Source organism: Chelonia mydas, chromosome 5, assembly GCF_015237465.2.
Source record: "Chelonia mydas isolate rCheMyd1 chromosome 5, rCheMyd1.pri.v2, whole genome shotgun sequence".
NCBI lineage: Eukaryota > Metazoa > Chordata > Testudines > Cheloniidae > Chelonia > Chelonia mydas.
Window position 1 is genome coordinate 13295657 of NC_051245.2, and position 13739 is coordinate 13309395.

The following is a 13739-nucleotide window of genomic DNA, read 5'->3' on the forward strand; positions in this document are numbered from 1 at the left end:
TCTTGGATCATACAGCCCTCTATCAGCCATAGCAAGAGACAATCTACATAGATGTGTATAGTTTATTAATGCATCACACAAATCACATCCCTCAAAGGGCTTACAGTTAAAGCTACTTTAGCTATGCTCCTGCACGGTAGTAATATGCTTAAAGACCACATATAACTTACTTCCTGCTATCTGGTGTTATGAGGAGATAAAAATAGAGGGGAAGATAAAGCAGCACAACCAACAACCAAATTGCAGAAGGGGAGAATTTACAGAAGTTTCTATCTATAGAAGTATGGAGAAGGAAGAGTCCCTTCCAGACAATTTAAGCCATGTCAAAACCTACATCGTCTAATGAAGAAATTCAGGATGTCCACCTCTACACTGGACATTTCAGATGTATATTTCCAATTCATTCGGAATGTAATTAGGGGCTAGATGGAATGAACTTTATGGGAACCTTTTATCTTATACCTCCTTTGAGACAACACCCATTTTGCTATATCCTCCTTTCTATTGCAAACTGCAAATGAGCTAAAACAAGAGACTGAAGTTCCCTGGTGTAGAGTTTGTAGGGAGACAAGACCATCAATAGTAGGACATGGGAAGGGGGGTTGGAACACCAAACGAGCAAACCCAAAAAAGCCAACAAAACCAAACGACACCTATATTGCCTGGGGGGGAAAAAAAAAATCTTACTAAATCAATTCAGAAAGAAAGCCCATATTCAGGAAGACCAAACTCTGCTCTTCCCTCAAATCCTATCTGGATTAGGAAAATTCCCCACCAGGGCAGTGACCAATTTGTTTGAACCAATGTGAGCACTGGCGGGAGCCCTAACACAGGCAGAGCTCTGGCAACTGCCAGCGTTTCCCACATGGTGCTCCCACTGGTGCTAGCACTGGGGTTCATGTTAATTGGTGACAGCAGAAATCCCTACCGTAGACAAAGTTTAAGAGTGGTTTTGCAAACCTACACATAGAACTCCCACTGCAAGCATGGCACTCTTGCAGACTTGGGCTGTGCTGTATTTACTAAAAATAAGAATATGAAGGTATATGTCATATATGGTATATGTCATATACCAAAAAAAGATGTTTGCAGATGCTTTAAAGAAATTAAAAAGATATTAAAAAAAAGCAGATGTAGTCAGCTCTTTGTATTAGACTTTTAACAGATATTTCAAAGGAAGAAATGCGCTTGATGTTGAAAGTGTTTATAGGAGTTCAATGTAACTGTGTAAAAAGACATCAAGTGAAAAAGGGTAGATGGAATAGTTCTGCCACAAAAAAATACCGATTTCCATAGCCCTTGCATTTGTGTATACTGTTCACAAATTCATTCAATTAATATATTTGGATGGCAAATTTAACCTCTCAAATCTGATTTTAAAAATCAGTTTGAGAATCCTCCTAGCCCCCAATTAACACAAAATGATACACATTTCTGTGAAATAGAGAAAAAAGGTACCATATGTGACTGCGTAATTGTCTCCTTTCAGATCTCAATTACAAATCATCTCACTTAGTAGGCAGAAATTTTCTATACTAGTGTAAACTGGATGTAATCATAAGGATGATTTCAAGATGTCGGAAAACAATCTCAACATGAAAATGGAAACCAGGATTTGCAAGTTTTCCACTCCTCTACCTCTAAAAAAAGTATGACAATAGAAAGCATTTTTCTTGGAAGTCAAAGAACATACAGGTGAGGACTACAAGGTCATTGAGATGTGCTAATGAAAGATAGAGTGTGCGCGCACACAAAGCACCTTAACTTGAGGCCTGCATTCATCTCTAACTTCAAGTCACATTTAAAAGATAGCTTAAGTGTCCTCCCTTTTTAGATTAAAAAAAAAAAAAGCCACATTCACAATGAATTGTGTGTGTGTGAAGGGGGGGGTTCCTCTCCTCTCCCCCACCTAACTTTGACAAATAACAATTCGAGAGATCAATGCCCGGGCATGCAATCACAGAAAGCTCCAAATCTGGGGAGCAAGGGCAGGGCACCTCCACTTGGACTGCCCCCGCCCCCCATCCCCGTGTGGGAATTATGAATGCAACCTGGGCCCTCAGCAGTGTGCGAGCACTGGGGGGAGGGGCGCACACCCTGAGGCGGCAGATTGGGAAGGAGACGCGGGAGATCTGGGCTAGTGGGTCAAGACCCTGCGGGGCTGGAAGGACGCGGGGGAGGGAAGACCCTGGTGGGGGCTGGCAGCTGAGGTGGGGACCCCCAAAAGGCCAGTGGGAGCGGGCGGGGAGGGGGGGGTAGACCCTATATCAGTGACCGGCCCCGGCTGAGGGGTCCAGCCCGAGCTGTGGGCGTGGGGAGGCCGGCGCTCGGGGTAGCGACGAGTTTTCTCCTCACCCTCAGCGCCTCGAAATCCGCCATTTTCTACCCGCTGCCGCCGCCGGGCGCCGCCGCAGCCGCCACCATCCTGCACCCTCTGTGCGCTCCCCACGTGACGGGGCGGGCTCCGCAGCCCATCCGGCCCCGCTGCGCACGGGGGCGGGGCGGGCGCTAGGCCACGGGCCCCTCAGGGGGTGGGGAGAAGGGGTGGTTCCGTGCCCAGGCCATCGCCGCCCCACAGTATCCCTATACCCCCTCCGACAGCACCCCCTCCCCACCGCACCCCATGCCCCCTCATACCCCACCTACTGCATCCCCGCTCCACAGCACCGCATGCACTGGCCTGACACCATATACCCCACATACTTCCCCACAGCCTGTGTTCCCCACTATGTCCCCCTCACCCGGCACTGTTCTCCCTACAACATATCCTCCCTACAGCCCACCTGGCATCATCCCCCATTCCCACATACTCTGCCCTCTACATCACCATGTCTTGCCCCCACTACTACCCTGCCCACCTGACACCCTCCTCTTTACTACGTCCCCCACCACACAGCCTCCCCACCTGGCACTGCCCCCCCTGCAACAAGGCCACCCCATAGACATCATGACTGTCTCAAACACAACTGTCACTGTTGTCTCCCCATGAGGCCTCCTTACAGCATCACCTTCCTGTCATGCCCCCCTCTTCACCTGGCATCATCCCCTCCCCTTCTTGGCAGCCCCCTGCAATGAGGCTTCCACACAGCATCACATCTTCCCCACTAGAATCATAGAATATCAGGGTTGGAAGGGACCCCAGGAGGTCATCTAGTCCAACCTCCTGCTCGAACCAGGACCAATCCCCAATTTTTGCCTCAGATCCCTAAATGGTCCCCTCAAGAATTGAACTCACAACCCTGGGTTTAGCAGGCCAATGCTCAAACCACTGAGCTATTGGGACTGTCCCTCCACATTATGTGGCCTTCATACAGCATCATGGCCTGGCCCCCCCCATAACATGACGCCGCTGCAGTGTTGCAGTCTGGTTCAACACTTGGCTCCCCCTCACACCGCCATCTGCACAGCATCACTTACTGTCCCACTCTCCCAGAATATCATCACAAAACAACCTCCAAATATAACTATTCTTGATTTATATGATACCCAAAGTGTTCTAGGTGCTATGTGCACATAGAACGAGACAGTCCCTGTGATAAACCATTTACAATCTAAAAATCTATCATGTTGCACTGTGAATTGCCCCCTATGCCTGGAATACCTCCCCTTCCTCTTTGTATCTTCCTTAAAATCCACCACGTCTACCAGTCCCTCGTCTTCAAACCCCCCCTCTTCTGAACGACTGTCCATTCTCTTGTCTTGGACTGGTCAGGGAATATCACCATATATGTTTGTAAAGCCCCATAAACCTTTACAAATGTTGTATATTGTATCTCATATTACAGTAAAAGGAGTTTTAGAAATATACAAGATAGTGGTTTTCAAAAGAGTAATCCACTGCTACATGCGGTAATAGGGAAATACGTTAAAAACGCTTTTTAACTAATTCACGATGGAGTCTTCCTCAAAATTGATATTTACTTGTACTGCAGCAGTGCCTAGGGGCCCCAGTCATAGATCAGAGCCCACTTTGTTCACAGAACGTACATTAAAAGACGCCTCTGCCCCCAGAAAGCTTACAACTGAAGTAGAAAATCATAGAATGCTAAAGACCTATAAATCTTGTTTGACATGACAGAAAGATGATAAGCACAACAAAAATCTTAACTAGTTAGTCATGAACTACAGCTAGTTCAAATCTAGTCCAGATAAATAATGACTGAAAAGTATTGGTTGTCCATTTGGTGAATTCAGTTCTTCGTGAATAAGCATCCAGATCACAAAAGCCAGAGGAGTTATTTGGCACTATTGTGTGTGGAGTTAGAAAAAACAAAAACTACCTCCTCACCCCACAAACCATCCTTCCAGGTCTGGACTAAGGCATATGAAAGGAAGTGGTAGCACAAGCTTGCATTGCTACTGTTCCTGTTCTGTGGATAGAGGATTTCAGCCACCATGACTGTCAAACATTTACCAAAGAAACACTTAATTTCTAAAAAGTCTTACAACATATGGGTACAGAATGCTTTTATCTATATTTTATCAAAAAATCTTTATTTATAGTGTTACCTATGACCTCTCCAGCACTGTAGTAGCTGTTGAAGTATTAGCCTATTTTACAGAAGGGCAATGGAAGCAAAGAAATTAATTAATTTGCCCAATCTCAAAGAGGAAGTCTGTGGCAGAGTTGATATTAGAATCCAGATTTCCTGAATCCCTGTCCAGCACCTTAACAAGAATATTTATTATTCTTTTGGACAGAAGTGTGAGCTTCAACTATTGAATTTTTGTTTATTTATATGAAGTGATGTTATTCTATTAATGTGAGGGAAGATAGCATAGCTGTCATAAGTCTGAACATGTTAAAGTGCAATATCTATATATATTGGAATTATTATCCCATAATTTCATTGCTCTCAGTTTTATCCATTTACTATCAGATACAGTCTCGTCACAACAGAAGTGATAATGAGATATTTTTGCTTCATTTTTATTAATAAAATGTAGTAAAAAATGTCACTGGCAGTAAACTTTGAAATGGAATAATGGGTCTCCTGCTGCAAAGGAAATGCTGAGACATTTACAGCAAAACAAACACTGAAGTGCAACTGAAAAGCATATTTCAAAAGCAGCTAGAGAGAATTATCTAGTTACAATAATTGCCTAGTCACAATATTCAGTTTTGTTGGCAATGTTGCTGTTAAGTCAAACAACCAATTTATTAAAAGGCAATATGGAGCCAACAAACAGGCAAGCAACCAGACCAGCTCACGTAGGGAGATTGTGAGAAGACACAGAAGAGGCATTAAAAAAGGAAGATACGGGCTTCCTGCCCCAGAAGGTTTTGAAATTCCAAAATTTCCTGCAGTCAGCAAGAAGGGACACTTTTATTTTAAGCTTGTAACAAATATACAAAATGTTTTTTAAAAACATTTCAAAACAGAAGGCTCTAGACTATATGAGTTAGCCACGGCCTGTGCAGCAGGCCACACTGCAACGAGTGCTGTCAGGAAGAATTCTGGCTAACTCTTCTGGGGAGCGCATACTGAAGTGAGAATTCCACTGCCCTGGGACAGAGGGCAACATGCAAATCCCCACTCAAGCCCAATCAGCTCTGCTGACCATGGAAGACTGCAAACATTGCACCGCCCTTGCTCTTTTGGGGAGGCTGGTAGTGGTACGCCACACAGAGCATCTACACTCGCTTGTCACATTGGGATCAACAACTCTAAAAAGATTGCATCATGTTATAACCTTGAGGCATCACATTAATTAATTCAATGTTAAACACAAATTTGCAGTCAGTTTAGACAGGGACCTTTGTGTTTAGCACCATGTCAGCTGTTGCAGATGGACCTCATGGTTCCATCAAGGTTAAACCATGATTAGGTATGACTTGTCCTGCCTACTGACTGTAAACTCATGTTTAACAAAGTTGTCACAACTCTTCAAGATTATCATAACACAACCTGATTTAGTCATTCATTTATTTATTTAGCAAAGACAAGCCCATTGCAGCTAGCCTAGGGGAAGGAAGGCTCCTGGTGACCTTGTCCCATCCCTTCTGTACAACCTACCATAATCTGGCTCAAAAATCCAAGATAGTAAACTAAATAAACCCATGTAGCATCTGAAATTCTGTACTAGAATAAGTTCTAGTGCAAAAAGTTAGGTTCAGTTAGACCATTACACACACATCATGCAGCCCAACCAACCAAACCAGATCTTATTCATGGAGGTTAGGTCCATCAGTGACTATTAGCCAAGATAGTCAGGGATGCAATCCCATGATCTAGGTGTCCCTAAACCTCGGACTGCCAGAAGCTAGGACTGGACGAGAGGGGAAGGATCACTTGATAATTGCCCTGTTCTGTTCATTCCCTCTGAAGCATCGGGCACTGGTTACTGTCAGAGTACAGCATATTGGGCTAGATCAGTGGTTCCCAAACTGGGGTTTGCAAAATGTTACAGGGGTTCTCGGGGAAAAATTCCCTAATGATGGACAGAGCTGTCCCTAGGGACCCCGGGCAGCCCGGGGCCAGCAGCCCGGAGCCCCTGGACTTCCAAGAGCTAAGCAAATCAAAGCAAGAATATCTATCACACTGAGGAGATTTAAACTTCAAGACTCCTTATAAGAAATGGAAAGGGAGATGGATATTTTTTGCTGTTTTTCAAATTAAATGGGCAACTAGTATGGTTTTTAAAATTATTATGAAGAAAAACTTTAAACTTTGTTGTAATGTGCATTATTTGCCTTGACTGCTCAAGACCCGAATGCTTGTGTAGGAGGAACTCTTTGAGTTGGCTTCTTAAGTACCTTCATGCTGTTTCATATCTGATACTCCTTGATGAAACATAGGAGCCTGGTCTTATAACAGGCTTATTCAAAGTGATACAAGCTACGAAAGGGAGATCTTGGAAGAGTGTTGCCATTTTCATAATGTAATAAAAATACTGTAATGATAAATAATTAATAAATGTCATAAAAGCAAATTTTATATTTCCAAGATAACTGCTGTTATAATTTATACTCAGGTAAAGAAGAAAATTCCTGGAAATATTCATTTTTAGGAGGGTGTTCACAAGACTTGACATTTTAGTGAAAGGGGTTCACAGGTTGTTAAAGTTTGGGAACCACTGGGCTAGATGGACCACTGACCTCACCGAATATGGCCATTCTTATGTTAGACCCTCCCCGCCATTCCCTACAATGCACCTCATATTTCTCCCTTCAGCTGCATATGGAAACATATTCAAGACAGAATCAGAGACACAGAAGAGACACGAAAGCATGATATTTTCTCCCTCACACAGAGGGACGCCAGGCTTCTCTATCCTCTTCCAATTCACAGCCACATCTATCCAGCCAGCAACCTATAGAATCACATTTCCCAATGTCAGGTGACCTATATAAGCAAGCAGACTGTTTTTGGAATGTTTTGACATCTAACATGATATAAGACAATAAGAAATAAAGTTAGTCTACCTTGCTTTTCGTCTGCTGTCTCCCACTTTTCTTTTGACTCCATTTCCCTCTTGTTAACTCTTCTTTTCAACCCTTCCTCCCTCTCACCTCTGTTCTCCAGTCTTCTTCCCCAGCCCTTTCTATTCCCTTTCTTCAAAGACTTCCCAATTTACCACCTCCTGCAATGTTCTTTCCCTCCCCAGGTCCCACTCTCTTCTTTTCACAAGTGTTCTCCCCCTTCCATCCTCCTTCTCCCTGTCTCCCCTTTTTCCTTCCCCAAAGCTGCCATCCCCCTTTCCTCCTCATTTCCTGCTTCCCACCTTCTTAGGGACCCACCCCCTCACATTCTTCCTTTCACTCAGGGTCTTGCCTCATTCTCTTCCTACCCTGGGGCTATCTTTCAATTCATTGCATTGGGGGACATCCCCCAGAAGTAGAAAATTACACTCAAATGGGGCAGATGTCCCCCTTCCCTTCCTAGTGCATCAGCCCTTCAGCATCCCCAAAGAATTTCAAACTACCCCTTTTGGCTCTACTTGATGATCACTTTAGATAAGCTGTTGCCAGCAGGGGAGTGGGGTGGGAGGAAGTTTTGTTTCATGGTCTCTGTGTGTATATAATGTCTTCTGCAGTTTCCACGATATGCTATGCATCCGATGAAGTGAGCTGTAGCTCACGAAAGCTCATGCTCAAATAAACTGGTTAGTCTCTAAGGTGCCACAAGTACTCCTTTTCTTTTTACGAATACAGACTAACACGGCTGTTACTCTGAAAACTACCCCTTGTGCATACAGACAAACCCCTGCCTTTCAGCTTCCCCACATAAAAAGGCATACCCCAGCCATCAGATATTCAGCCACCCTCAGCCTTTGTCACCCCCAGCAGCCTACTAGGACTTCAGCCCCCCCCCCATGATCCAACCCCTCATCTAAGCTTTAAACATGCTTACCTCAACTGTGACTTTTCTTGGCAGCTTCTTCCACCTCCTCCTTCTCCTCAGCCTCTTGGAAGCCCCTGCCCCAGGAGCATCTCCCACACTTCCTCCTTCTGCCCTCTCTTGTTTTGTAGTGAAAGGCACAGAGCTGGATGAGGGGGCAGCTATCTGTGGAGCAGACACCTTGCCTTGCTGTGAAGTAGCCATCAGGAAAGCAGCCCCTCAGTACCTCTTACTAGTAGGAAGCCAGAACTGCAGGGTTTTCTATGCAAACACTGCTCAAACTGGGGAGCTAAGCCTCTAGAAGTAGACTGCTCTCTCCCCTCATAGGGATAGGCTTGTTAATGGAGAAATACATCATTAGCTTAATAATAATCTTTTCAAGGTCATTTGCCATGCATGCTGGTGAATACTGACTCTGGTATAGCTTTGTTGCCTAACAAAATATTGATAGCATGAGTAAAGCCTAGGTGGTGCCTGCAAGCCAGGGTTTAAACCCTGGGCCAGGCAGTTAGAAACCCCACAGCTGCTCACAGCCATCTAACAAATTATTAGCATTACACCCCAACAAATTCCTGTGTTCTTTAGCCTTACTGGTAGCAGGTATATGGATGATGAATACAAACTAGCAGCAGGGATAGGCTGTGTTTTGAGGCTGAAACAGGTAAGGGCTGAATGGGGTTCACGATGTTTAACCATAAAGATGTTTAACCTTTAAGCTGCAAGTTCTGAGTCAGATTCATTGTCTTGTTACACTTGTGCAAAGAGAGTGTAACATATTAGCTCCAATGAAAGTGAGAGGAGAATTCTAATTTAGTAGCATTTAACACTCTCTTTACACAGGTGTTAACAACTACACAAGCCTAGTGGAGAATCAGGCCTACTGTCTATAGTTTCAGTTTGTGCTCTGCCTGTTGTAAACCTTATTTTTCCGTTACCTATAGCTGAAGAAAACTTAATTTTTGTTGGAAAGACACCCATTACGCATTATTCCTGAAATGACCTGTAGGCCTGATGATTGGCACAACAAAGCTTAGAAATGGAAGGCAGCAGTATAACTCAACCCTGTATCTGTTGTACCAGCTGATAAAAATAATCCATATAGTTCTAAAGGCATGTTATCCGGTTAAAGCAATGCTTCCTTGGTTATAGTACTAATAGTAACAGCTTAAAATGAAAGTTAATCTAAATTCTCTTCACTACTTACTTTTTGTCCTTTGATTAGCTTTGAAAAAGAAGTGTGCCCTGTTTTACTTTCCTATTCGCATATACTAGCACAGTGCTCCAAAGTACTGGTTACAAACACAACAGGAGAATGTTTAATGTCAAGGAATACATTGTTTAATCATTATTAAATTAATTAAAATAGTTCTATTAAATGGTTTGGTATGTTTTTCCCCTCTACCCACCCTAGATTTAGGGCCTGGATTACCTGATTGCCCACTTCCTTGTAAACCACTAAATTGCCCACTGCAACCCTGAGCCTGCGGGACTAGCTCATGCAGAACCAGTTGCAAGATAGGAGGTTGAGTTTTTATAAACATTTTACAGCATAGGAAATAGCCTCACTTGCTATGTGTGTGTGTGAGTTTGCAGAGTTTTTTGTTAATGATTTATTCATAGTTCTTCCCTCCATGAGAGCGTTAGGACCAGATTTTCAAAAGCACCTAAAGATGCAGGTAGACTCTCGGTGGGATTTTCAAAAGCGCGTAGGTGCCTAACTCCCAAGTGCCAGAGCAACTAGCTGCCAAAATACCTACAGGTAGCTAGCTCCACTAGGCCTGGGATGTCTTTCATCGGGAGGGAGAGCTAGTACTGTGACCCACTGGGCATGTGCAAGATGTAAGTATTGACAGCAGCCCACAGTGAGCAAGGAGAGTGCAATGCCATTCTGCCAACCATGCGCTTTAATGGTGAGCAGTCACATCAACATAGTTTCCAGGTCATGGATGCACCCATTATTTGTCCTGCTGTCCATGCATGGACAACAATTCTATTGGAATATACTGCCCAGTACACCAGGGCATTCCCCCTTCTCCCATCCCAGGAAAGCAGCCTAAGGAGAGTCCTAGTTGTATGGAATGCCATATTTCATTATTGCATGGGTCCATGGATCCTGAACCACTAGGTGTTGGGGTTGATCTGGAACCACTGAAATCAAGCACAGACTTTCATGGAATCATAGAATATCAGGGTTGGAAGGGACCTCAGGAGGTCATCTAGTCCAACCCCCTGCTCAAAGCAGGGCCAATTTCCAATTTTTGCCCCAGATTCCTAAATGGCCCCCTCAAGGATTGAACTCACAACCTTGGGTTTAGCAGGCCAATGCTCAAACCGCTGAGCTATCCCACCCCTTGAAAAGTATGTTTACTCTCTTGCAGCCATCACCCCATCCCCACCCTGACCATTGAGCTCCCTTAGGAGTATGCCAAACACCACACCAGTGAGGCACCCCAAGATGCATGGTCTCTGCACCAAGAAGATACACCTGCTGGGGACCAAATGGAATAGCAAACAGCTCTAGTGGCAGTCCATTTTTGACCATTAAAGGAACAAAATTTATAAGATGGAATTTTAACATGCATGCATAGACATGACATGATCAATACGCCAATTACAAAACACCACTCATTAGCTTTGGCTTTTTTACAAACAGGCTTTTACTTGGTGAGTTAAGAGGAAGGATAGGCTTAGTTCTAATACCATATCTAAAACATATATTAGCACGTTATATTAAATGCAAAAAATATTTTAATGCAAAGTAATGGTTATGGCTTCAGAGCTAAAATGAAAAATAAGGAAATGTAGAAGTTAAGGTTCAGTTACATTGCAATGTATTTTCATTCCTGCTAAGTGTGTAGTTTAATGCATACCTATTTACTAGATTTAGACAATAAAATATACATGGTGTGCAATGTGGACCACGTTAATGTTAACTTCTGTATTGATTTCAACTTTACAACCTTAATGTTGCAGCGGAGTAAGTTTTGTTACCTTTTACCTGCTGTGCTCGGTTTTTTTATTTTCATCATTCTTAAAGAGAAATTCCTATGTATAATGTTAGTATTCATGGGATTCCAATTATGCTTCCAGGCTCGCATCCCATTAGTGTGAAATGAGAGCACATGTTGAGTTCCCATGTTTGCTTGACTGGAGATATTTTCTGGTAGGCCGAATTAAAGGGATAGCAATATATTAATTTTCACTGAGACTCCTAGTCTCATGATGGAAGGAGAAAGAAATGTATGCCCCACTCCTGTAAATATTTACATGTGTGTTTTACTTTAAGCAACCATACAGTTCCATTAGAGTAAATGGGACTATTCATGTGCTTAAAGGATCAGGGCCTTTAAAAACCATCAGAATTTGTAGTGTACAGATACACCAAAACCAAATAAAAATTGCTAGAGCCACAATACTTTCACTCCTGAAATTTTTCCTATCCCAGTTGTCAAGGTTTGTTTTTTGGAGAGGGGCTTTGAAACCACTTAGCAGTCTATTCTCAATCTTATATAGTTTAATCCTATTCCCAGCCCTACATCTGTCTAGCTGGGTGGAGAGAAAATATGCAGTGATATTACAAAGAAGCAAACAAGCCTGCTCAACAAGCCAGCCTTAAATGCCCATTTCTTCCTAAAAAGGAGTACTTGTGGCACCTTAGAGACTAACAAATTTATTTGACCATGCGTCCGATGAAGTGAGCTGTTGCTTACGAAAGCTTATGCTCAAATAAATTTGTTAGTCTCTAAGGTGCCACAAGTACTCCTTTTCTTTTTGCAAATACAGACTAACATGGCTGCTACTCAAACATTTCTTCTTAGTTGCCTATATGGTATCTTATTCTTTTTCAAACTTTGTTTTCTACAACTTGCAAAGGCACTATTCAGTAGGTACTATTTTATACATGCAATTTTCACACTCTAGGAGTTTTTGCTGTAGTTCTGGCTAATAATAAAAAAATCATGATTCATGTTTTTTAATGGGAAGAGAATATAGTTTTTTAACCTCTTACTGAACAAACAAAACCAACCTTTAGACTGAGACCAAATATGAGCAGTTTCATCCCAAAAGGAAAACTTTTCAGAATCTAATGGAAACGGGATAACTGAAACCATTTTGCAATCTTACCTATAGCTTTTAGTATAAGTATAGTTACAATGTATTTTGAAGATTCCTTTTTTAAAAGTTGTTGGAAATTCCTGTCATTGTTTCAGAATCTGCATTCAGTGAGGAGAACTCCAGGTCTTTCTATAAATAGTGGTTTTGATTTTAAACTACCAAGCAGCAGTCTTACCTGATGCAAAGTAAAGATTTAGGATTGGCTTTACCATCAGAACCTTGTCTATGCTAGCGACTTGAAACATTTGATGAAGTGAGCTGTAGCTCACAAAAGCTTATGCTCAAATAAATTTGTTAGTCTCTAAGGAGCCAAAAGTACTCCTTTTCTTTTTGCGAATACAGACTAACACGGCTGCTACTCTGAAACCCGTCATTTTTAATTAAGCCACCAGTTGTATTGAACTTGTTTGAAATTCAATTGGTTCAGTGCATCCACACCCACCAAGGTCAATTATCTTTGGACAGCTACATGTCATCCCTACTTGCACTGTCCTAAACCAATTCAGCTGCTGTGCCCCCTAGGTATCATCTATCGGGGCACACTCCCATCACCCCCCATTTATATCCCTCATATTATCCTCTGACAAACTCCTACCTGCCTCAACCACATCCCCCCATATTACCTCCCATCCGAAATGCCTCCCGGACCCACTAAACATTCTGGCTCCACACCTCCTCAGATGGCAAACAACAGCTGGTTTATCAGGTGCAAGTGGTGGTTTGTAAGGGTGGGCATGCTCTGAGATATCCCACATCCTTCTGAATATACCCTGCTATGGACAGAGGATGGAAACATGGGGGAAACACCTTCTGAGATGTGTTCCCTAGCCCTCAGAACATGCCCTGCCATAAGGGGAGCTAACAGCAGGGTGGGAACATGTTGACAGGGGTCCTACACTGCTCAGCATGCGCCCTGGGCAAAGGTGAACTCATGGCAGGGTGGGCATGTATAGACAGTTGTTCTGGGCCGGTCACAATATGCCTTGGCAAGGAGAGGGAAGCTAATGGCAGAGTGGGTACGTATCGACGAGTGTCTTCTACTGCTCACAGTGGGCCTGGGCCGAGGAGCTAACGGTGGGGGGTAGGGCTCGCCTCAGGAGCGGGGGCAGGAACTGCAGGGGGCGCGCCCCACGCTCTCAGCACGCCACCACGTGCTTACTGGCTCAGGAGTTTAAAAAAAAAAGGGGGGGGCCTCGCCACTGCCCTATGTGGTGATTGGACAGTTTCACAGGCGGGCCCTGCTCCCTATATGGCGATTGGGCAGTTCGTTAAGCAGCCCGG

General features: G+C 43.5%; 1 protein-coding gene across 9 annotated transcripts in view; it reads right to left on the bottom strand.

Annotated features, from left to right (window-relative positions):
• PIAS2 (protein inhibitor of activated STAT 2) overlaps nt 1-9596 on the bottom strand; it is a 52726-nt gene extending 43130 nt beyond the window's left edge. For 3 of the 9 annotated variants that reach the window (XM_043546613.1, XM_043546612.1, XM_043546611.1), the window contains exon 1: nt 2356-2483. In XM_043546613.1, coding sequence (XP_043402548.1) covers nt 2356-2379 — 24 coding nt within the window. In that variant the 5' untranslated portion in view covers nt 2380-2483. Of the gene's footprint in view, nt 1-2355; nt 2484-8354 lie in introns of those variants that run through there. The other 6 variants (XR_006290885.1, XR_006290886.1, XM_043546609.1 and 3 more) reach the window with 5 other exon arrangements.
• Between the last annotated feature and the right edge of the window lie 4143 nt (nt 9597-13739).